We start from the raw sequence: 25,133 nt of genomic DNA on the forward strand, positions 1-25,133 counted from the left end.
TGATATTCCCAAGGACTATGGAGCCCGACAGCTGCCGCGGAGTATTTGCCTTCAGAAGATCCATTAATCCTAAAATGTTAACTAACCGAGTATAACTGGATCAGGATTCACAAGATATAAATTCTCAGGCAATGATGGGGGAAGATGCAAAGGAGCTGCAGTTTGAAGCCCTAGGAGTAGTATTTAAACCTTGGTTCAGAACCCTGAATTTTTTAAATTATAAACAAGAAATTCTCTCCAAGAGTTTGAATGTTGTTTCTCGGAATGTTTTAATCAGAATGTTCTATTTTAATCTTTCTTGATCCGGAGACTTAAAAAAAATTTTTTTTCTTCTGGAAATGAATCAAGAACTTAAACTGAGTTTCTAAAGATCCAAAAGCGGAAGGGAAACTGCTTCGGGTGACCGACCGGAGAGCATCAAATGTCCAGGAAGAAATGAAAAGTGCTCCACTCCACCAAGATGGAGCTGAAAATATGGTTAAGGTTTAATACCAGACTAATTCTTGATAATATTATCTATATTTTATGTAGATAAAATGTATTTATTTTATGTATTTAAGTGTAGGCCAAAGAGACCCTTAGGCAGCTTTGCCTGGTTCCCAAAGAGAATGCCCTGAAGGTCACACCAAAAAGGGGACTGACGGTCATGCCACCAGAAGGAAGATGTGGTTCTAGAGCAGAGGGTGGCAAACCCATGTCAAATCCAGCCCACCACCTGTTTAGTAAACAACGCGCTGAATGGCAGAGTTGTGCAGCTGCAACAGAGGCCATACAAGCCTACAGAGTCTGAAATATTTACTGTCTGGCCCTTTGCAGAAAAAGTTTGCCAACGCCCTCCCCTCCAGGGCCTCAAGTTGGCCTCATTCCCACCTCCTTATCCATGGGCCTAGATGGGGCACAGGGTGTATCAAATATCCCATGGAGAACTGACCACTCAAACTCTGGCTGGGCTGTGCTTCCACTGACATGACAGGCTTTGCTGTCACTAATGCTTGAGCCGCAGGTTTAATCAAGATGATAAAAGCGGTTGAAGCCCATTTAGTTTCAATGAGCAGAGGCTGGAAAAGAAATATATAAGAACTTTATTTTTGTTTGACTGAAACATTATGCTGTACACCGGGAACTGATGTGACACTGTAGACTGACTACATGTCAACAAAAAACAGAATGAAAAGAGAAAAAAAAAACTTTATTTTTAAAACTTTGAGATTAGCAACCATTAGAGGGGAATCTTCTTTAACTTAATCTTTTCTTCAACGTTTGAAAAGTATCTCATCTTTGTTAAAAGTTCCTTGGCTTTTTCAAAATCATCTGAAATAAAGAAAGACATTAATGTGAGGCTTTGTTTCCAGCAAGAATAAAGTCACTCTATTAACCTAGGCAGCTGGTTCAAAGCTGAGACCTGGGCTCTGGAGGGCTGACCAATTACGCAGTAAATCTGAGAGAGAGGGAAAGAGAGAGAGAGAGAGAAAGAGAACACGTGGATTGTTCATGGGACAAAGGAATTAACCAAAAGGTAGCAAAAGCATGCCTGTTCACGGGATTCAGACTTTAAATGAGAAGCTGGTTCTCTTCAGGACAGTCCCCAATAAATGGGCTGTGTTTTAAGAGTTTTCCTCTATCATATGTGGTGGTCTAGCCCTGATGAGGTGGAAGCACTGGGCGCTTCCTCTGTGGCAGGTACTGAGGTACAGAGCTGCTCTCCGGAGGCTCATGGTTTCTGGGAAAGATGCCCTTAGACCACCGGTTCTTGACGGGATGATTTTTTTGCCTACAGGGATGTTTGGCAATGTCTGGGGACATTTTGGGTTGTCACACTGGGGAGGTGGCAATGACATCTAGTGGGCAGAGGCCAGAGGTGCTGCTAAACAGCCCCCCATGACAAAGAACTATCCGGCTCAAAATGTTGGTAGTGCCAAGGTTGAGGAACCCTGACTTGGAGCTATGCAAAATGAAATAATAAACCACCACATTTATATATGGTTGAAACTACAAGAAAGGTAAGAGAATGATTAACAAAAAATTCAATTGCAAAGGGCCTACCAGGGGCTTGGAAGGCAGTTGTCATGTTCTATTTCTTTATTTTAATTGATTGATTTTTTTTTGTATTTAAAAATTTTCTTTTAATTATGATAAAACACTTGACATGAAATTTACCATTGTAACCAGTTTTAAGTGTAGAGCTCAGTGGCACTAAGTGCATTCACAAAACTGAATCTCTACCTATGAAACAGTAACTTACTATTTCCACCTCTGTTCAGTCCCTGACAACCACCATTCAACTTTCTATCTCTAAGAGTTTGGCTGCTCTAGGGACCTCATGTGATTGGAATCATACAGTATTTATTTCTTTGTGACTTATTTATTTCACTTAGCATAATATCTTCAAGGTTCATGCATGTTGTAGCAGGCATCAGAAGTTCCTTCCTTTTTAAAGGCTGAATAATATTCCACTATATGTATGTACCACATCTTGTTTATCCATTCATCGGCTGATAGACAGGTTGCTTCCATCTGTTTGCTATTATGAAAAATTCTGTGGATATTGGTGGTGACAAAAATTTTCTCCTTGCCCAAACTCTAGCCAGGCTCCTCTGAGCCTTCTTCTTGACTAGCCCTCAACTTTTGGCCTAGAAAGACCTGAACAGACACTAACATAGTTTCTTACAGCTCAAAGGCCACATCCCTCCGATGACCCCAGCCTCACTTTAAAATGCCTGCCTGAGAAAACAGGGCTGCCAGAAGAATTTATCATTCATTACAACTCACACCTGAATGTGGGGTCCCTGTCTCCCACAGTCTGCGGGAGGGGAGGAACCTAACCCCGAGAAGTGACAGTTAGCAAACCCAGATGGTTTCACAGGCCCAACTCCTGCTTCCTGCTTTTTTGTAATTTCTCATGTCCTTGATTCTGCTGAGCCCATGTGTCCCCCTCCTTACTCCCTCATTCTCCCTTTAAAATGGCAGTTTGCACATCGAAGCTGAGTTCAGTTCATGCTGGACTATTTCCCTATTGCAATAGTTATTGCTGATTTGAACCTGTCCTTAGCACTTTGACTGATGTCTGGCTTTGCTTATCTTGGATAGTTACCCGGTGCTGTGACTGCGATTGGAAACACCATTAGAGACGTGAGGATTGGACCTTTTGGTGTGCAGAGACTTTGGCCTCTTCTCCAGTTGATCTGCTTGTTTGGGTATCTAGGGTGAGTGAGTCTGACTCCGGATCCAGTTCTCCAGACACAACTCCGCTGAAGCACAGTGAAGACAGATTTGGATTCTTACGATTTTGAGCATCTTCTCTGAAGGGTAAGGTCCCAGGCTTCTTTTGAAAGGAAGAAACTCCGTGGGCTGGGATTCTTCCTGGCTCCCAAGCTGGACATTTTCTTTTTCCTGGATCCTCGTGAGGCCTCTTTGTTCTATCCGACCCTGGTCTTCCCATGGGAACTTGTTGGTCCACTGAAACTCCCTGCTTTTGTTTTTTGTTTATTTTTATTTTTTATTGAAGTCTAGTTGATTTACAATGTGTTAATTTCTGGTGTACAGCAAAGTCATTCAGTTATACATACATATATGTGTGTATATATATATATCCTTTTTCATATTCTTTTCCATTACAAGTTATTACAAGATACTGAATATAGTGGTATTGAATACAGTTCCCTGTGCTATACAGTAGGACCTTGCTGTTTATCTATTTTATAATATAATTGTTAGTACCTGCTGATCCCAAACTCCTAATTTATCCCTCCCCTCTACTTTCCCTTTGGTAACCATAAGTTTGTGAAACCCCCCTTTTTGAACTCCTGCTGACTGCGTATCACTATGGTGCTCTGTCAGCTTCTTTTCTTGGTCCTGTGATTTTATGGGCAGACCTTGTTTCATTGTGCTTCACAGATACTGCGTGTGTTACAAATGCAAGGTCTGTGGCAACCCTGTGTCGAGCTGGTCTATCTGTGACATTTTTCTGATAGCATTTGCTAACTTCATGTCTTTGTGTCACATTTTGGTAATTCTTCCAATATTTCAAACCTTTTCATTATCATTGTGCTTGTGAAGGTGATCTGTGATCAGTCATTTTTGATGTTGCTATTGCAAAAGGATTACAACTCCCTGAAGGCTCAGATGATGGTTAGCATTTTTCAGCAATAAAGTATTTTTTAATTAATTGGTTTTATTAGATATAACGCTATTGTACACTTAACAGACTACAGTAAAATGTAAACATAACTGTGCATGAAAACCAAAAAATTTGTGTGACTTGCTTTACTGCAGTATCCACTTTATTGTGGTGGTCTGGAATCAAACTTGTAACATCTCCAAGATCATCCTGTACTTAGGAAAATTTGGAACTTCTCTGGCTTCTTCAGGTAACTTAAGATTCCCCACACTGGCTCATGTAAGATCCCTCCACTCCTCCTTTTTTCTCTTCCCACCTTCCATCTTCCCTTCAGTTCCTTTGCATACTATGCCAGGCCCCACTTCAAGCCCCTACCTCCTCAGCCCCTCTGTCTGCCCTACCAGGCCTTTCCCTTCCCACTCCTGCCCCTCAGCTCCCTACAGGCACTGGAACTTTGGGCCCCCTGTCCCCACCAGGAGCTCGCAAGGGACTCAGATACCTCCAAAAGCAACTATCTGAAGCTGAAAAGGAAAAAAAGAAAAGCCAATTGGAAAGACATTTAGTCCACAGTCTCCATTCGATTAATATATCAGGGCAAAAAAACAAAATAAAACCCAAACTTCCCAAAATCCCTAAGTGTCTTCTGCACAACTAGTGGTAGAATGCTTTAGTCCTCACATTGAGGAAACAACCTTTAAAACTTGCTCCATCTGTCAGAAACACAACTTGGATAAATATATGATATACAGCAAAAATGTGAACTCTCATTTAGAGAATTGAATATCCTTTTATTTTTTAAAACCTTTTTTTTCTCTTTTTTGGGGGGGGTAATTAAGTTCATTTATTTATTTATTTTAATGGGGGTAGTGGGGATTGAACCCAGGACCTTATGCATGCCCTGAGCTATACCCTCCCCCTTAAATTTCCTTTTAAATTTCCCAATTTTATTGAGACATAATTGATATAACATTATGTTAGTTTTAGTTGTATAACATGATGGTTTGATATATGGAATTATTGCAAAATGATTACTACAATAAGTTTAATTAACATCCATCACCTCATATGAAGTGAGTTTTACATTATTATATTTATGCCTGACTTATGGTTAAAATTTTTAAATGAAAACTGCAAGATCTCTATTTGCATCTATTTATAATACATACATAAACTTATATTTCCCTACCTTTGGATGGTATTACCAAATTAATTTATAAAATCCCTTAAAGGAGTTGTATCCTAATTTGCTTAGAGAAAAATAAATGCTTTTATTAAATTAAATCTTCCTAAAACTTCCAGAAATATTGGAACCAACTCAAATGTTTTTCTACTTCAATCTGGGTAAATCTTTGGTAAATAAGACTAGTTCGATGTTCTTGGTTTAATAAGATGGGTATGTCTTCAGAGTTGTTAACTCTAAATACAATGCAAGCATATCGTTTTATTCTACTTGCGCTTACTAGTCAAATAAGCTAATATTTACTAGATGTTTAAGATAGTAAAAAGAATACATTTGATATTACTCAGATTAAGTCATTCTGATGAACTTTATTTCAACAATAATTGTGTCTTATATATTGTTTAAAAATCATTTCCAAGATCTTTTTTGGCTAATCCTAAATTAAGTAATAGTCATTAAATATCTAAATTCTAAATAAGATAAAACATTCAGTATTAAGCATAAATTTATATACTTTTGGCTTCTTATTTTTATATGGTACAGAGAGGCCAAAGATATTTGGGTCTCTTGCTGAACACGTTTGTCTTGCCATGTAAAAATACTGTATTATAAAAGGCATATGCCTCTAGAGATTATGAAGTGGTATATTCATAAAATGTGTTCATCTGCTACAGAATACTGGTATCTGATAGACAGCTCACAATTTCTACTTCCTAGTTTTTGCTGTAAAATAAAGGTTATTAATGGTTATAATTTATAATTGATACATGAAAATAAAACTACCAGAAACAGTAACAGTGAAGAAAAACAACATTGTACACAAAGTATGGGGGAAAAGTAGGATTTTTTTTTTTGGATAAAAAGTACGTAAGGAATGTAAATGTGTTTTTGTTAAGATTAAGAAGGAGAGTAATTTTGTCCTGAAGGAGAATGTGAAAGAGGGAAAGAATAAGACAAAACCTGAATGGATGCAGAATGCTGTAGAGGGTTTGTGGAAAAAGAATTTTATGTTGTGAGGTCAAGGCTGGCTAAGATTAAGAGGATTTATATATAAGGTGCTTTTTTATTTTTTAAATGAACTTTAATATCAATAGTGTACTGATACAAAACCAGAGTTTGGTTCTCTCTCTGTTAAAATGACAGTTTCTTGGATTATTGGTCTGCTGTTAATAAAAAGTTGTAAAAGGTTTTTCTTTACCTTTTGCCTAGGAAACTCATATTCTGTGTCTTATCAAAATAATTTCCTGTGCTTCTTGTTGTCTTTATCATGTCCTCAATTATGGAAGAGAACCGAGTCTTCTCACTGTTAAAAGAGCTAAGGTTTTTGGGTTTTTTTCCATGTTACCTCATATTTGCCTTTGAAATCTTTTATTATCACTTTGGTTACACAGATAACTAATTATTGTTCCACAGTGACCTATGATCCTATTTAATTAAATATTCAAACCTTTTAACATTTTTGACAACTTCCTCAGATCACATTCTAAATAAGGTCTTCTTGACCTTGAACTGACTTTGAAGTTTCTGAGAGGGCCCCTGGAAAACCTCAAAGGATCTGTTCTCTTGCCTTGTAAAAAGAGATCTTAAACTAAGTGGGTTTTTGTGATGTAGTAAATTACACTGGAAGCACTGTCAAAGAAAAGATAGTTAACTTTCCCTAGCTTATTTTTACATGGGTAAAATGTTATTATTTCAGAAATTGTATAAAGTTCTTAAAATTTGTTAATGCCTTCACTATCCATGATACATTGTGGTAAGATGTTATCAGCCCAGTTATTATTTTTGAATGTTATATGTCACAGAAACAACCAGATTTCCTTTTCAATTGTGCTATTTTTATAATGACATCTCATCAGATCTTTAACTATGGCCATTTTAAGTTTTTTGCTATCCACAGATGGTTGCCATCTTATTCTGGTGCTTTCCTAAAAGCCCTTGCAACCAGCTGTAGGCCACAGTATGTGTGTTCAACAAAATGGTACCATGCCAGTTGCTCTGGGGAACAGGCTTCTGATGGCATTGGTTAAATAACCGAGATCAGGCCAGTGGACCAAGTGAGGATTTCTGAGACACTAATACAAAAGCCCATGGGTTTATAAAACTGTTAACCCAAGATCAAGCAGAACAAAAGTAATTACATAGGATTGAGTAAACTGACAAAGGTTGATGGTAACTTTTTACAAATATTTTTTGTTTGAAATATTTCTGGCTCTTAAATGTTCTATTTTCCGGATGTAAGGAAACCCCCTTCTCTTTTCCCTCAAGCTATCTATGACTCATTAACAATCTAAAAGTGACATACTTTTGTAAACAAGATTAGAACATTTATGTTTTTCTCCCTGCCTGATCCCTCAAAAAATTGAAAACTATTATTGAGTATTCTTATTTTCAGGGCAATATAGTCATTTGTGTAGGTTCAGTAAGAACCTGTCCACTTTGTAATAGGACATACTTAAAAATAAGGCTTTGACGGGAATGTCGTATTTGAAAATGATGTAGAAAGTCATCAATTTTAAGGATTTAAGGTTGTGTTGACAGACAATGCTTTCAAAGCCCTGTTGCAAAAATTGGTCTGTTCTCTGATTTACAAGGTTCCCAGCTTTACAGGTGAGTAAGGTCACTTCCTGGCAGGCCCAGGAATCTTACGATATTTTGGGGACTTGGAGAGGAATTCACCTGAATCTATGGGTACTGTAGGTGAAGAAGTCTGATGGAGAATTCTTGGCTTGACTTTCCAACACTGAAAGGCTTTTAAGGTCTGATCTGAGATTACTTATACAGGCATACTCAGAGATATTGTGGGTTGGGTTCCAGACCACTGCAGTAAAGCGAATATTGAAATAAAGAGAGTCTCATGAATTTTTTGGTTTCCCAGTGCATATAAAAGAGATGTTAACACTATACTGTAGTCTATTAAGTGCACAATAGCATTACGTCTAAAAAAACAATGTACATGCCTTAATTTAAAAATATTTTATTGCAAAAAAAATGCTAACCATCAGCTGACAACACAGGATTGCCACAAAACTTCAACGTGTAAAACAACGCAGTATTTGCAAAGTGCAATCGAACTAGTGATGCCTGTAAAAAGTTCCATTAAGAAAGCTTAAAAAGGCCTTTATGGTTGATTACCATTCTTGCTACACTTAAGTAAATAATCAGGCCAAATTTAATGAAACTAAAATTATTTTGGAAACAGGAACAATCTTACTTTATCTTTGGTTGAAAGGGGGTGGTGTTGACTATGGAGAGAAATTTTATGTTCCAGTGGAAAAGTATAACACAGCCTTGTGGATTATCAGAGTCCACTTCTCTTCACTGTCTTTGTGGTTTTATTATCTACCTGTAAACTGAACTGGATCCCGCCAATCTTACACATTTTGTCAGTTCTTGCCGAATCCTCAGTTCTAGTTTCCTTCAATATCATGCTAGTTTTCCAAACTGATGTTTCCAATTTCCCTCCCTCCTGACCTGGTGTCGCCAAGACTAGAACCTGGCTGCCCAGATGCTTGCTGGGACTCAGGCTGTCTCATAGCTCCTTTCCTCCAGGATCTGGAAAAGGCCTGCAGGCGGAAGCTGGATAACTTGATAGAAACTTCAGAGAACTCGTCACCACAACAAATCACGGGTGGGTAACCTTTGTGCTTGGAGTTGCTGGCACAAAGGGCGCTCAGAAAGCCCACTACAACACCCTCTTCTGTGCTGTGCTCTGGGAGAAATAACCATGACTGCGATGCTGATGTCTCTGCCATCGCCACATTCGGACTGCCACCCAGGAAGTGCATCAGACTGCCCCTGCTCTCCTCATGCCACCACTTAAAGATGCTTAAGCGTCCAGTGTCTTCTCCAGTGGTTGCCCTCTAGACTCGGAGACTGGGCTTATAGTCTGTTTCAACCATTAATCCTTGGTTTTCTTTTTGTTTCCATAGAGATGCTACTCATTAAATGTGTGACTGCTCACGTCATCCAGCAAATATCCTCTACTACCAGGTCTCAACGGCTGGCTCAGCTAGTCCTTCATAAACAAAAGACAATAGAGTGAGAAACGGGCTTCTGTTGTTCTGTCTCTTTCTGGCTGTTTGTTCCAGTCGACACCTGAAGATAGGGCCCCTGTCTCCTAGGCTCTGTGGGAGGGTGGGGGCCTAACTTCCATAAGTGCCAATTAGCAAACACAGATGAATTTCACAGGACCAACTCTGCTTCTGGCTTTTAAAAAAATTTTCACTTCCTTGACTGTACTGAGCCCCCACGTGCCTCCATCCCTACTCCCTCTTTCTCTGTTTAAAATGCCCAGTTACTTCTGTACAAATTGAAACCGAGTTCAGTTCACGCTGGACTCTTCTCCCTACTGCAATAGTTATTACTGATTCAAATCTGTCCTTACCAATGCTGACTAGTATCTGGCTTTGTTTATCTTTGACAGTGCATCTCTCTGAGCTCCTGCTATCAGTTCTTCAGGGGTACACCCAGAAGTGGAATTGCTGGATTGTACAGTAGTTCTATTTATAATTTTTTGAGGAAATGCCATACTGTTTTCCATAGTGGGTGCTCTGTTTTACATTCCCACCCACAGTGCACAAGGCTTCCAACTTCTCCACATCCATGCCAACATTTCTTATTTTCTGTTTTTGTTTTTTTTAAAATTCTTATAGCACCCATCTTAATAGGCGTGAGGTCGTATTTCACTGTGGTTTTGATTTTCATTTCCCTAATGATTAGTGATGTTGAGCATCTTTTTTCTCTTTCTTTAAGATGGGTGGGAGGGATCTGGATATTTGTTCTGCTATTATTCCTTTTTTTTTAACCACTTTGATCAGAACTTTATTCAAACTTAGCTGTCTAAATGTTATTATTCTTTCAGTCATATATGTGTATTATTTGTTAAGAAATTAATATTTTGTAATTAAAAAATAAAAGTCTACAAAGATCTAACAGGAACTGGGGGTGGTCTCCGGTGGAACACAATCTGACCATCTTAGACAGTAGATTGGGGACATGGATTTCAGGCGGATTGTTGGGCTAGGTTCCTGTCTTTCCTGCTAGATTTATATTCCTTCTCATCTTTTTAGGGACCACCTCCCCACCCCCACCTTCTACCTGCTTCTCAGAATAGACTCCCATAGTCCCTGCAAAGTAGGCAGCATGCTTTGTAAGCTCATCTCCTCAGCCCTCACTGATAGGGCTGGAATGGACATCTGACTCAAGCTGGGGCAATCAAATTCCCTATTCAAGGGATCTAGATTGGGTCTAGGAGACTCCGGACAGCTGGTAAAAGGTCTTGTTCTTATAAAGCAGTAGACCAAGAAGGACTAAGGAGTCAGCTAGGGGTGGGGCCATTTTGGAGCACTGTACACTAACAAGGAAGTAGCTGGAACCGGTGTACAGAGGGGAGAGAAGTATGGAGGGAACTGCCAGGGGCACTAAGTATTTAACCACAGTTTCAGTTCCAGACTGCTATCTGGTTCCCAGGTCCTGTTCTAGAAAAGCTCTTATCACACTATACCGTACTCAGCTTAGGGACTTTGCTCTTGGAGTTTCCTTATAATAACCTCTTTTATCTGGGCTAATATGAGTTGCTCTCTCCTCCCTGCAATCAAAGGATCCCTAAGTTAAGAGCTTTTATTCTCTTATTTAAGGGGTGGCACAAGTCAGGGATGGAGAAAAGGCTGTTCTTGCTTAAAAATAGCTAGAAACAGATCTAGCCTCTTGAATCTGAGAGCCAGGAGCAGTGGAGACAAGGATGCACACCCCATATTTGCAGTTTGGGCACAGTTCGGTCATGGGCTTCTCCTCCTGGGTTTTACAGAAGAATGCTGACTGCATAGTCTTGCCTGTGTTGGCTTCAGCCTATATCCCTCACCTTATCTTCCCCTACTTGGCAAAGGGGGATGGGAGCACTCTCTCTTATATAATTCTCAATGGGCATATCTCTGGTTTTGGCAGACAGCTTGTTTCTTTAGCAAGACTATGAATCCTTAAAGGCAGAAATGTTGACTCCTCTCTGTTTTACAGCTCACCATGTACCTGCCATTGGATGAGTGTATAATAGCTACTTATTGAATGGATGGCTCTACTTCAGTGCTTACAATTTCTTTCCATATTTAAGAAAGTCAAGAAATGAAGAAAGTACCTCCTTCAAAAGCTCTGCTCACACTGTCAGTCAGTTCTTTCTGTTTAGCTGAAAAAGAAAACCATTATCTTAATTTTCCTATTTAAATAGACTTCTACTATGAAGACAACCCTCTGTCATCTTGCTGTGAACACAATGCAACAGGGAGCCTGGATTCAAGGGAAGGCTTCTTACCCTGTCTCTACACGTTCCATGATGGCAGCTCCTGATAAGTGCAGCTCAGGCTGACCTTGGTTACACTGTTTTTCTACCCAAGAAAAGGTATCACTAAAAAATCATTTAAAAAAAAAGAAAGAAAGAAGGAAAAAAAAGGACAAGGAAATGCTTTGTTTTTTCTTTCTTTCTTTTTTTTTTTGTTTTTGTTTTTTTGGGGATGGGGGAGGTAATTAGGTTTACTTATTCACTTATTTTTTTAATGGAGGTATTGGGGATTGAACTCAGGACCTTGTACATGCTAAGCACACACTCTATCACTGAGCTATACCCTCCCCACCCCAGAAATGCTTTGATTATCTCCACCAAGCAGTCCGAGTCTTCCAGATTTCAGCCTAACAAGCTGGGCTTGCCTATCAGCAGGGCACTATAGCATTTCAGGCAACCACTGGTGAATTACATAGCCTCTCAGGAAACTGAAATATTTAGATCACATTGTACCTTAAGAGAGAAGGTGCCAGATGAAGTAAAGGGGCAGCCAACTCATATTTTTATTGTTTCCTCATTAGGAAATGAGAAATTTTATGGTAAGTGTATTTTCCAGATGTAAACAGTATCAATCATTTATACGGTACCCACTTTCAATGCACTTTCAGATACATTACATCCGCACAGTCGGCACTGACAGGTATTGGGAGAATGTTACCATGGTCACATGGTTGGTGAGTGCAGGGACTAGGAACAGGCCCCAAGTCACCTGACTCCTAGTCTAGTACTTCTCAGGTAGCAATGTGGTGTCAACAAAAGCACACTGGACTAGGGGTCTGGTCTCTGCCAATCTGCCCCACATTTTGGACTTGCTAGCTCCCACAATCACATGATCCATTCCTTAAAATAAATCCACCCGCACACACATGGTATTGATTCTGTTTCTCTGGGAAACTCTGATACACTATGGAATAAAGTAGAAAGTAAAGCAATATGAAATCATAAGACCAGGGTTTTAATGTTTGCTCTGCTGTATCTGTTGTGTGACCTTGGGCACTTCCATGAACTTCTGAGGCCAATTTTTCTTGTCAAAGATAATAATATTACCCAAATGATGTCATGGGTGGGAAGGAACACTGCAGTCTGCAAAATACTATCACATTCTTGGTTTAAGTCGGCCTTCCTGAGAGGGATTTTGCAAGTCTAACCTCTAGACAAAACTGGTTTCAGTTTAATCAGAAAAAACGAACAAACAAACAAAAACCTTCCCTGAATCATTATGAAGGCCAATATGTACACTTTCTATTCATTTTTCACTTAACCTGTACTCGTACTCAAAATAGCAATAAAATGCATTTGGTGGTGTTTTATCTTTTACCTCTGACAATAGATTCAATCTCTTTCATGGCAGTTTCACTTTGAGCTTCTGCAAGTTTTTCATTGATTTCCATTATTTCCATGAGAAATTGACTGTCCATTTCATAATCTGTCCCTTCGGGAATCTCTACTCCACGGAGCTTTAGCTATTGGAGCATGAACAGGGAAAATAAGTTTAATTCAAGAAACTATGGCCGGAGTCATAAATCCTACTCACTGTAAATCCCCACTCACTCTTCAGAAAAGAATACTACTCATAGGGAAAGCCTGAACTGTCCCAGTAATGAAAGTGTGAGGGTAGGGTGCTGGAAAGTTGGACTGAGACAGGAGTAATGGGATGGGATTACTCTCTGCTACCTGGAACTAGGTATCCCCAGGGGAGTCATTCTTCCACTTGAGAGGTTGAACTAGATATCTGAAAAGATTCTATTAAATTCTAAGGTGCTCACTTCACCCCCAGTGAAAAGCAAAACATAACAAAAATTACTCTTCCCTAAAAGTCAGCACCATCCAATCCTTGAAATTTATAGAAAATGGAAAAAAAAAAAAAGCAATTGGACAAGTAAGATTTATAGAGACACCCAGAGAAAATTATACTCATATAGTATCTTTGAGGTTAATTATCATTGGGTCCCCAGACTGGCTAAGGTCTCAAGCACTCTTCTGTTGAATATAGGGGAGCAGATGTCTCACTGAGCAATGGTACCAGACAGTCATGCATAGAAGAGTAGGAAAATCACCTTACAAGGTATAGTCCCCTGCTCAGGGGGGCCAGAAGGGTCTTATAGGCATCATTCACCAGGGTTGAATGCTTCTCTGAGAAGTCCTTTTCAGTCTGTTAGTGGAGATGAAGATAGTCATATTACCATCCAAATCAGCCACCTTACTGTCTCACAAACTGTTTCATGAAATATTGATGGGCAGGCACCTAAGGAAGTGGTCAAAGTAGAACTGGTATGGGATAAACTGTTTTCATTTTCTGATGACGGGTTCTAATTCTGCTGGGAAGTCAAGTAAAAGCTCTGAGTGCAGGACAGATCCAGGACAGGCTGGCTGGGGACTGATGGCCCAAGGGTGAAGCTGGTGGTCAGCTCTGTCACATGACCACAAGGCCAACGCCACCCACCCAATGTGCACAAGTGTTTGGGTATGATTAGGGGTGGCCAATAGGTTACCTGAGACTTCTGGCTGAAGAAATCTGGGTGGACAAGACGCTGCAGTTGCTGGTACCTATGCTGGAGCTTCGCAGTGTCAACTCTGAACGAGCGGTTGCTGGAAAGAAATTGGGAAATGAAATTCATGCATCAGTGGAGTTTTCATGAGGGATGACACAATAAACATGTAGACAGAGCTATTTCAAAAAGTAGTAGGCACTGCAAGGGAAAACCGAATAGGATCAGAGAGTGGTAGATGTGGTGGACAGAGATGACCTCTGAGCTGAGACCTGCATGATGATAAGGAGTAACTGAAGATCAGATCAAAGAGTCATTCAGGCACAAGGAACATGTAAAGGCCCTGAAGTGGGAACAAGATTGACATGCTTCAATAACTTAAAGGGTAGTGTTACCACAGTTCATCCTAAGTGCTCAGTGACTGGTGGGGCATGATCCCAGACTCAAGGGGAAGGGGCATTCTAGAATCCCACCCTATTTTTCTAAGGCCCAGATTCCTTCATCTCTGTCTCCCATTTTATTTTAATCCAATCCCTTTCGCTTTCTATTCCCAGAGCCTGCCTTGTTTCATTAGTTCCACCTAAACTTCACCACCTCCCCAAGCTCTTCAACTTCGGAGGTAAACAGGAAAAACTCTGATTTCTCAGACTTTCTCCTTCCATTCTCACCTTTCCCTTAGACTCTGCCCACAGTGTTGAGATTTTTCCGTGCTTTTATTCCCTTAGTTTGGATAACACCTCAGTACTACTTTCTTAAAAGTCTCAACCCAACTTTAAACATTCTGACTCTTTCCTCAAGTCTCCGTCCTCCAATGCCGGGCAAGTACCGTTCCCTGAGACCCCATCCCTCAACTTCGCCTTCTCTCAGGTCTCAAGTCTCCCTCCATTGTAGCCTCCAAACCTCAGTTTCCCCTAAGTACACTCTCCGTCCCTCCAGTACTCTCTAGGGTAATCCCGGCTCCCTCGGCTCCCAGGCCAGTCAGCAGCAATAGTCTGGTCGGCTACTCTCTCTCTCTGCCCTACAGGTGACCAAAGGGAGGCAGGCCCTACTCCAGTCTCTGTCCCTCAAGGCGTCGTCATCGCTCAGGCCCGCCCCTCAGGGTCCTTTCTCTCTGGACACATCCCACCCACCATTCTCCCAGGCCCTGTTCTCTAGGGCTCCGCCCACCTAAAGTAACTGGTCCCGCCTTCTCCTCAAGCCGGACAGGCCCTCCCTTCTCGCACGCCCAGGCGCGTTTCCGAAACCGCCTCCCGTACCAGTCCATGAGGCTGAAGTAGTCTTGAGTGGGGTCAGGTGGTTGCAGCGCGCGGCACTGAGGGCAGAAGAACCGGTCCCCCCGCAAGGGGCCCTCTAGGCCGCCGCAGTTCCAGCACCGGAGGGAGTTGCTTCCTGCCAGCGAGGCAGCATTGCAGTTTAGCGGTCTCCTCCGGAGGACCCCTGTGGGCCACAACCCCGACACCCGCAGCAAGGTCCCGGTCCTTCGGCCCCACATCTGGCCGGCGGCCTGCCTCCCCGTGGCCACCTGAGAAAGTGGCCGACTAGCCTAGTGCTGCTGATTGGCCGGGAAGCCGAGGGGGCGGGATTACCCAGGGGAAACCTGGATCCTGAGTTCCGCTTTACATTTTAAACTACAACTCCCGGAAAGCATTGAGGCCATGTGGGGGGCCACATCCGCTGTTTCTCATTGGTCCTATGGAGGCAGAGGGGTGTTGTGATTGGCTGAGGGTGGAGTTTGTATCTGCGCGTTTAGCGCCACTCCGCTGGCTGCGGCTGCTTTGGGTGTGCGGTTCTAGGTGGGCTCACGCGGTGAGTCATAGTGGGGAACTTCTCGTGGGCGTTTGGGGGTTCGAACCCTGCCCTCAGGGTCTTATTGCGAGCTGAATTTCCTGAGCTTCCGCTTTGTCCTGTGTTTGAGCTTGGGAAGGGGGGAGAGGAATGTGTGGGCGACTCTTCCTTTTTAGATAGACTTCGAGGTGAAGTTCACTTCCCTTGTTACTTACAAGCTGAAACTGGCCCAGCCGTATGGGATGAGAGATAACAAAGTTGTGCTCTTGAAAATCAGAGCGAAGTTGCTTTGTAAAGAGTTTTATAAGTGTTAGTAATTATTTCCACACTTAGGTTCAATCTGGAAAATACCTATTGGGAACCCATTCTTAGCCTCTAGGCGCTGCAGGAACTGGAAACACAGACTAGTGTAGGAGGATGCCTGTGAGTGACCGTAAGGAAGTGTGGGGATAGGGTGGAGAGAAGAGGGTGGGAGGACACCATTCTTCCTTGGGACTCAGTTTCTCTGTTTGAAAAAAAAATGTGTTGCGGTTGTGAAAGCCTTTTCCGGCTTTCAGATACTTTGGGCCTGGAACTCCCAATTATCAAGCATTACTGGGGTGTGGAGAGTAGCGTTGATGCCTCATGTAATTCTCAGATCTTTCTCCTTTTTGGGGGGTTTAGGGAGGTTGTGATCTACCTAAAGATCGTGCAAAGAGTTGACTTATGTATCTTTTTTAAAAAAATTCATTTTTCATTTTTTGTTGTTCTTTGTTTTGGGGGAGGTAATTAGGTATATTTACTTATTTTGATGGAGGTAATGGGGATTGAACTCAGACCTCGTGCATGCTAGGTACAACTCTACCACTCAGCTCTACCCTCCCCCTCGACTAAAACATCTGACTCAACTTCAGACCTGTTTACTTCTAACCTGTCCAATATACTTTTTCCTCGTGGCGGAGGCCAACGGGGTCCTGGCCTGGTGGACCCTTATTTATCATGAACCATGATGGCGGCTGTCTCTTGATGCACTGTCTTTTGCCAGTTTTCAGGGCAGAGAAGTCTTGCTCCAAAAGCTGCAGGAGGACACAGCGTGGCTGAGGTGGTAGAGCAGCAGGTCCTGCTCTGGCAGCACCTCCCTGGTGTGCTTTAAGGAAAACGCATCAGGACCTTTACATCTGGAAAGCTGTGTAAATGCAATAATCAGTGTAAGTCGTGTTTACTGTATTCTCCTTGAAGGATAGCCTGAGTGGGAATCTGAGGAGAATGAACCTTTATTTATTTATTTTTTAAAACTCAGATTAAGGATTTAAAGTTAGGGATTGAAAATTTGACTTTGCTGTAGGTTCTGTTGTCAGAGTTGAACTGTCCATCAAATTCTAAAGCAAGGGTGAGAACCTCTGTTATGGTCTTCTGTGTCTTTAAGAATTGTTTCTTCAGGCTTCTGTTGGGCTGGGAGGCCTTTTAGGATGCTGAAAAGACCAACCCCATTGTTAATTAGCATCACAAAGCGCTAGGTGGAGTGGTTTAGAGCAGGTTTTGTGTTTTGCCTTATTAAGTGGCCTGGCTCTTAGTTTTGGAGTCAAGGAATCTAGAATGAACCACAGGACTTGGCTCCTCCAGGAGCTTGCTAGAGGGAGAAGGGGCATCAGTGACATTTTATGTAAGTAACCACCCTGGGGTGGTGCAGCGAATTTCTGTAGAGCTTTGCCCATTGTCTACCCCAAGCCACCTGACCCTTCCCCTTCTTTCCTTTCCAAAAATATATATGAAGTTTAGTAAATATAGTGTTGATTGTATTAATGAATACATTACTAATTTAAAACTTTCCATTTTTCATTTAAAACATTAGATGAATGTAAGCTGTTATGAGTCTCTCCTCCTCCTCAATTCAGTTCCATTGCTTTTTACTTATTTACAGTCTTCAAATAAATTTTTTTGTTTCTTTCCACTGTGGTTTGTGGCTGTCAGGCAGAAAACTTCGGGTGAAAATTATCTGATGAAAAGCTCAGTCCAGCAGAATTATAGTTAGTATGTCTAGACTTAGAGTTTTAATTTTTGCAGAGCATGATTGCCCTGGATGGATATATACATATATATATATTTTGGCTAAGGTAATATGTCCATCCTTCATTCTTGACCTTTAGTCTTGTTCCTTGAAACTCACCTTATTGTTGGACACTTATCTTTGAGGTCGTGATGTCTCGGGAGACAGATGTGGAGTGTCAGCAGTCCCATGGCAGTGCCTCCCCGCAGTCCCATGCCAGCGGTACCTGCTCTCAGTCCCAAGGCAGCTTCTCGCAGTCCCATGGTCCCTCCTCACAGACACACGGCTCCTCTTCACAGTCTCAGGGCATGTCCAGCTCCTCCACCAGCACAGTGCCCACGTCCAGCCAGTCTTCTCACTCCAGCTCGGGCACGCTCAGCTCCTTAGACACAGTGTCCACTCAGGAACTGTGTTCTATTCCCGAGGACCAAGAACCTGAGGAGCCTGTCCCTGCTCCCTGGGCTCGATTATGGGCCCTTCAGGATGGATTCTCTAATCTTGGTAAGACCCTTTGTTACACTGTAATATTTTGTTTAGAAAAACACTTATAGAAAGTTGTTGCAACAGGTAGCTCAAGACAATCCTGAAATGATCCTGGAGTTTGAAAGTGATGAAAGATGAAACCAAGGAAGCAGTAGTGCTTTGGGTAGTGCTCTGGCTCTTCCTTGCTGTGGATCCTTTTCTTTTTTTCTAATTGAAGTATAGTTAGTTTACAATGTTATGTCAATTTCTGGTGTCAGCGTAATAGTTCAGTCATACATATGCATACATATATTCATTTTCATGTTCTTTTTCATTATAGGTTACTATAAGATATTGAATATAGTTTCCTGTGCTGTACACATTTATTCTTTCAACAGATACTAACTGAGCATTTGCAGTGTGTTGTCCATATGAAGAGAGTTGTGGACCTGTTCCCTAGAAAAATGCTAATTCATGCAATCTTGCAAACATCTGTCATCTATTCACAGAAACTTCACCACTTAACCTCTGCTGTGCTGCAGCAGCTTCGGAACATCAGTGTTTCAGTGTCAGAATGGAGAAGGCTATTTGTTGACTCCCTGTTACTTGTTTTTATCTCAAAATAGCCAACCTCGCAGTTTAAATATATCCATTCCCTCTGACACCTGGTTGCAACAGTAAGGCTTTCGCTATCTGTGTGTTTTAAGTAGCATTTTCCCTCCCTGTCAGATTAAAATGACCTCTCCATTTAAAAGAAAAATTGAACTTGACATTAAAGTATAGAAAATAATAATATAAAGAAATGAATGACTAATGTGCCATTTTGTGCCTTGTCACTCACCCTTCCCTTTTATGTCATGTCCAACTTTGATGACTTGAAAAAATAGTAAAAACTGGAGGAAAAATGTAGCAACATCCATATGTACAACTTTAAATCTTGAAGTAAACATTTGAAGCTATTTCTTACTCATTTAAGCCATATTTTAAAGATAGGCTTAGGGTTTATGTATGGGGAGTGGGACACAAATGGTGAGTTAGGGTGAAGTGGATGTATCACCTTTAAAAGTAAAATTACATGTATAAGGAGCTTGATAGGGTGACCAGCATAAAGTAGTTGCTCAACAAAAAGGAGCTATTTTATTGTTATTATGTGTCATGATTCACAACAAGTTTTCTTCTAATTATTTTACAGTTTTAGTTCTTATACTGACCCATTTTAAGTTGATTTTTGCATGTGGTATGAAATTTTGTCCAAATTCATCCTTTGGTGTGTGAATGTCCAGTTGTCCAACCACTATTTCTTGAGGAAACTATTCTTACTCCCTTGAATGGTCTTAGCACCCTTGTAAAAGATTATTTGACCATAAATGTGAGGGTTTAATTCTGGACTTTCAATTCAATTCTATTGATCTATGTGTTTATCCTTGGTCCAGTACCATAAAATCTCGATTACTGTAGCTTTGTAGTAAGTTTTGAAATCCAGAGAATGAGTCTTGATTTGTTCTTCTTTTTCAAGATTGTTCTGACTATTATGTTTCTTTAGATTTCCATATGTATTTTAGGATAAGTTTGTCACTTCCTGGGATTTTGATAGAAATTACACATTAAATCTATAGATCAATTTGGGTAACATTGCTATCTTAACTATGTTAAGTCTTTGACTCTGTGAACATGGGATATCTTTCATATTTAGATCTTTAATTTCTTTCAATGATGTTTTGTAGTTTTCAGTGTACAACTCTTACACTTTAAAAAATTCATTCCTAAGTATTTTTTAAATGTTTACTTTTCATTGTGGTAGAAAACATATATATATAACAAAATTTTGTCATTTTAGCCATTAAGTGTACAGTTCAGGGCATTAAGTACATTCACAATGTTGTGCAACCATCACCGTTATCTATTTCCAAAATGTTTTCCTCTGGTAAATTTTTTTTCCCCACCTCAGCTTTATTGAGATATAACTGACATATATAATATTGTGTAAATTTAAGGTATACAATATGTTGATTTGATACACTTACATGTTGCAGAATGATTACTAATATAGCCTTAGATCACATCACATAATTACCATTTCCTTTCTGGAAATTTATGCTCTTAGCAAAGATTATTTGACCATAAATGTGAGGGTTTAATTCTGGACTTTCATTTCTGTTCCATTGATCTGTGTGTCTGTCTCTATGCCAGTACCACAAAATCTTGCTTACTGTAGCTTTGTAGTAAGTTTTGAAATCTAGAGTATATAATACAGTGTTATTAGCTATAATCACCAGACCTCCAGAACTTACTCATCTTGTAGCTGGAACTTTGTACCCTTGGACCGACCTCTCCCCTTTCCCCTGCTTCCCAGCCCCTGGCAACAACCACTTTACTCCGTTTCTATGAGTTCTGCTTTTTCAGATTCCACATACAAGTGAGATCACACATGATTTGCCCTTTTTCTGTCTGGCTTATTCACTTAGCATAATTCCCTCAAGGTTCATCTGTGTTGTTGCAAATGGCAGGATTTCCTTTTTCTCATGGCTGAATAATACTCCATTGTATATATACTAATCTTGCTTGACTTACGATGGAGTTGCATTCCAATAAGCCCATGGTAAGTTGAAAAAGCACTTAATACACTTAATACAGCATAGCTTATAAGCCTTACTACCTTAAATATGCTCAGAACACTTAACGTTAGCCTACAGTTTGGCAAAATCATCTAATACAAAGCCTAGTTTATAATAAAGTGTTGAATGTTTCATGTAATTTATTGAATACCACACAGAGAGTGCAACACAGAATGTTTGTATGGGTTCGGAATGGTTGTTAGTGTTCTGGTTGTTCACCCTTGTGATTGCGTGGCTGGCTGGGAGCTGTGGCTTGCTGCCACAGCCCAGCATCATGAGAGAGTACTGGACTGCATCTCACTTGCCCGGGAGAAGATAAAAATTCAAAATTTGCAGTATGGTTTCTACTGAATAAATACAGGTTTTGTGCCACCTTAAAATCGGAAAATTATAGGTGGAATCACTGCGTCTTTATGCCACATCTTCTTTATCCATTCATCCATTGATGGACACTTGGGTTGTTTCCACATCTTAGCTATTGTGCCTTAATGAACATGGGAGTGCAGATACCTCTTTGAGGTCCTGTTTTCATTTCCCTTGGACATATACTCAGAGGTGGGATTGCTGGATCACATGGCAGTTCTATTTTTAACTTCCTGAGGAGCCTCCATGCTGTCTTCCATAGTGGCTGCAACAAACATTCTCACAAACAGTGCACAAAGGTGGTTCCCTTTTCTCTACATCCTTCCCAACATTTATAATCCCTTGTCTTTTTGATGATAACCATTATAACAGGTGTGAGGTGATGTCTTACGGTGGTTTTGATTTGCATTTCCCTGATAATTAGTGATGTTGAACACCTTTTCAAGTAGCTGTTGGCTGTTTGTACATCTTGGAAAAATGTCTCTTCAGTTCCTCTGACCATTATAATTGGATTGTTTGTTTTTCTGCTACTGAATTGTATGGGTTCTCTGCATATTTTGGATATCAATCACTTACCAGATATATGATTTGCAAATATTTTCTCCCAATCTGTAGATTGTCTTTTCATTTTGTTTGCTGTTTCTTTTGCTGTGCAGAAGCTTTTTAGTTTGATGTGGTCCTTATTATGAATTTTTGCTTTCGTTGCTTGTACTTTTGGTGTCATATCCAAAAAATTGTTACCAAGACCAATGTCAAAAAACTTTTTCCTTGTTTTCTTTTAGTTTTTTGGTTTCACTTCTGTTTAAGTCTTTAATCTATTTCATGTTAATTTTTGTGAGTGATATAAAATAGGGGTCCAGTTTCATTCTTCTGCATGTGGTTATTCAGTTTTACTAACACTATTAAAGAGATTTACCCTTTACCCATTGAGTTCTTCTGGTAATTTCTAACCAGACACCAATTTCTCTGTGTCTTTGAGTTTACTTGTTTTAGATATTTCATGTAAATGGAATCATAATATATGTCCTTTTGTGTCTGGCTTCTTTCCCTTAGCATATTTTCAAAGTTCATTCATGTTGTGTTATGTATCAGAACTTTATTTTTTTAATGACTGAATAATATTCCGTTGTATATATATACCACATTTTGTTTATCTATTCTTCTGTTGATGGACATTTTGCTTATTTCTACCTTTTGGCTATTTTGATTAATGCTGTGATGAATATTTGTGATAAGCATCTATTTGGGTCCCTGTTTTCAATTTTTTTTTGGTTATTTACCTAGGAGTGCAATTGCTGGATAATATGTTTAACTTTTTAAGGAGCCACCAAATTTTTTCACAGCAGCTGCACTATTCTATATTCCCACTAGCAGTGTACGGAGGTTCTAATTTCTCTGCATTTCACCACCACTTATTATCTGTCTTTTAATTTTAGTCCTCATAGTAGATGTGAAGTGGTTTCTCATTGTGGGTTTTTTTTTCTTCTGTAAGAGAAAACCAGGAGGTTTTCATTGTGGTTTTGGTTCACATTTCCCTGATGGCTAGTGATGTTAAACATCCTTTCATGTGCTTATTGGCCATTTTTATATCTTTGAAGAAATGTCTATTCAGATCCTTTGCACGCTTTTAAATTGGATTGTTTGTCTTGTTGAGTTGTAAGGGTTCTTTATATATGGTGGATATAAATCCCTTATTAGATACATGTTTTACAAATAGTTTCTCTTATTCTTTGAGGCTATTTTTTTTTCACTTTCTTGGCAGTGTTCTTTGATGCACACAAATTTTTAATTTGATTATACTATATTTTTCTTTCATTTCTTGTGCTTTGGTTTCATATCTAAAAAGCATTGCTTAACTCAAGGTTACAAATCTTTATCACTACTTTTTCTTCTTAAAGTCTTATAGTTTTAGTTCCTACAATTAGTCTTTGATTCTGTTTTAGTTGCTTTTTGTATATGGTGTGAAGTAAACTTCAGCTAGATTATTTTACACGTAGATATCCACTTGTCCTAGCACCATTTGTTGGAAAGATTATTTTTTCCCCAATGAATTGTGTTGGCACCTTGTTGAAAATCAGTTGACTGTAAATGTGATTTATTTATGGTTTCTTAATTCTTCTCCATTGATCTGTATGTCTAACCTTTCGCTAGTACCACACTGTCTTGATTATGGTAGCTTTGTAGTACATTTGGAAATTGCAAAATGTTAAGTAAGCCCTCTAACTTTGTACTTCATTTTGAAGAATGCTTTTTTGCTATTTTTTTTTTCCTTTCTATTCTGGGTCCTTGGCTTTCCATAGGAATTTTAATTTGAACTTGTTAATTTCTGCAAAGAAGGCAGGTGGGATTTTGATACAAACTGTATATAGTTTGGGAGTTTTGTCATCTTAACAACATTAATCAATGAACATTTACATAGGCCTTTTAAATTTTTTTCAGCAATGTTTTGTAGTTTCTAGAGTATAAGATTTGTACATCTGTTAAACTTATTATCAAGTATGTTATTCTTTTTATGCTATTGTAAATTGAATTATTTTCTTAATTTCATTTTAGGTTTGTCTATTGTTTATATATAGAAATATAAGTGGTTTTTGAATATTGATCTTGTATCCTGTAATGTTGCTGAACTTGTTTATTAGGTCTAATCATTTTTAGTGGATTCCATAGGATTTTCTACATATAAGATTGTGTCACCTGTGAATAGAATTAGGTAGATTTGCTTCTTCCTTTCCGATATGATGCCTTTCCCTTTCCCTCCCGCCCTCCCTTCCTTTAATTGCCCTGACTTGAACCTCTGCTACAATGAGTAGAAGTGATAAGAGCAGACATCCTTGTCTTATGTGATGTTCCTCTCCCCTACCCCACCGACACCATCTCACCTGTGTCCATTCTTCATTACTAGGAGGAGGGGCCCATCCTTCCTGGGGTTCATACCGCAGTTGCCGCACTGAGAGCTTTTGGTCCCCTTCCCTCCTGCCTTGCGTTCCCTGCCCTCCTCCACACGTCTTCCTGAAGAGGGCTCTTCTAATGAGCCAGGGTCAGAGCAGGCCCTTCCACCCTTCCGTGGGCAGCCTCCTCTTCTACTTTCTGTCTATCATCCCTGGGCTGTTGGTGTCCTGATGAACTCTCCATGCCTTTCCTGGGGCAAGTGCCCCAGAAGCTCCAGGTTTCTAGTAGAAATACCATGGTTCATTTATTCCTCCCCCTGTTAATACATGCTTAGGTTGTTTCCAGTTTTCATTCTGGCAAGCAAAAGCTGTGGTGAATGTCCTTTTTGCCTCCTTGGTCAGTTGAGCAAATGTCTCTCTAAGGTAGACATTGCTGGGCCATAGAGTTGGCATGGCTTTATCTTGTAATGGATACTGCTATATTGCCTTCCAAAAGGGCTGTTCAGTCTATTCTTCCTGTCTTGCCTCCTCCATGAAGCCCCCTTGATAGCCCCAGGCAGAGTTGCCAAGGCTTTTAATCGGTGCTTCCCCTCCTGAGAGCCTGCCTACCTGCTGTATTGTTGTTGCTTCCATGTTCATTTCCCCACCAGACTGCAAACTCTAAGTGATTCACTTAAGTTTTTGAAGAAGTTATATTTGCATTAGGTGCAAAATTCAAAGGAGGTGCAAAGCCTTCATCCAATTTCTGTCCTTCCCCCAAATACTTCCTGGTATTGCTGATTTCTCATGTAGCTTTCCGAAAGTATAGAAGCAACTAAATATCTGTATGTCCTTTTTTTTCTCTTTAATATTTATGCTAATCGTAATTCACAATACA

At 40.1% G+C, this 25,133-nt stretch overlaps 2 protein-coding genes across 7 annotated transcripts in view; one reads left to right on the top strand and one right to left on the bottom strand.

Annotated features, from left to right (window-relative positions):
* Positions 1-1,063: 1,063 nt before the first annotated feature.
* On the bottom strand, positions 1,064-15,660 carry HSCB (HscB mitochondrial iron-sulfur cluster cochaperone). 4 transcript variants are annotated; one of them, XM_010992315.3, is made up of 6 exons: positions 15,374-15,659; positions 14,121-14,217; positions 13,691-13,780; positions 12,947-13,091; positions 11,428-11,475; positions 1,064-1,311 (listed from the first exon to the last, which is right to left on the bottom strand). In XM_010992315.3, the coding sequence occupies exons 1-6, from the start codon at positions 15,607-15,609 to the stop codon at positions 1,220-1,222; spliced, it is 708 nt and encodes a 235-aa protein (XP_010990617.1). In that variant the 5' UTR covers positions 15,610-15,659; the 3' UTR covers positions 1,064-1,219. The 4 variants fall into 4 exon arrangements, with proteins under 4 accessions (XP_010990617.1, XP_031298829.1, XP_031298831.1 ...); XM_031442969.2 differs by lacking the exon at positions 11,428-11,475 and having other exon boundaries at positions 15,374-15,660; XM_031442971.2 differs by lacking the exons at positions 14,121-14,217; positions 15,374-15,659 and having other exon boundaries at positions 13,686-13,778.
* Positions 15,661-15,849: 189 nt separating this feature from the next.
* CHEK2 (checkpoint kinase 2) overlaps positions 15,850-25,133 on the top strand; it is a 38,608-nt gene continuing 29,324 nt past the window's right edge. Inside the window, exons 1-3 of one of the 3 annotated variants that reach the window (XM_031442964.2) lie at positions 15,850-15,923; positions 16,927-17,089; positions 18,075-18,429. In XM_031442964.2, the coding sequence (XP_031298824.1) occupies positions 18,081-18,429 (349 nt within the window). In that variant the 5' untranslated portion in view covers positions 15,850-15,923; positions 16,927-17,089; positions 18,075-18,080. The other 2 variants (XM_010992317.3, XM_064481109.1) reach the window with 2 other exon arrangements.

Source organism: Camelus dromedarius, chromosome 31 (assembly GCF_036321535.1).
Source record: "Camelus dromedarius isolate mCamDro1 chromosome 31, mCamDro1.pat, whole genome shotgun sequence".
Taxonomy (NCBI): Eukaryota; Metazoa; Chordata; class Mammalia; order Artiodactyla; family Camelidae; genus Camelus; species Camelus dromedarius.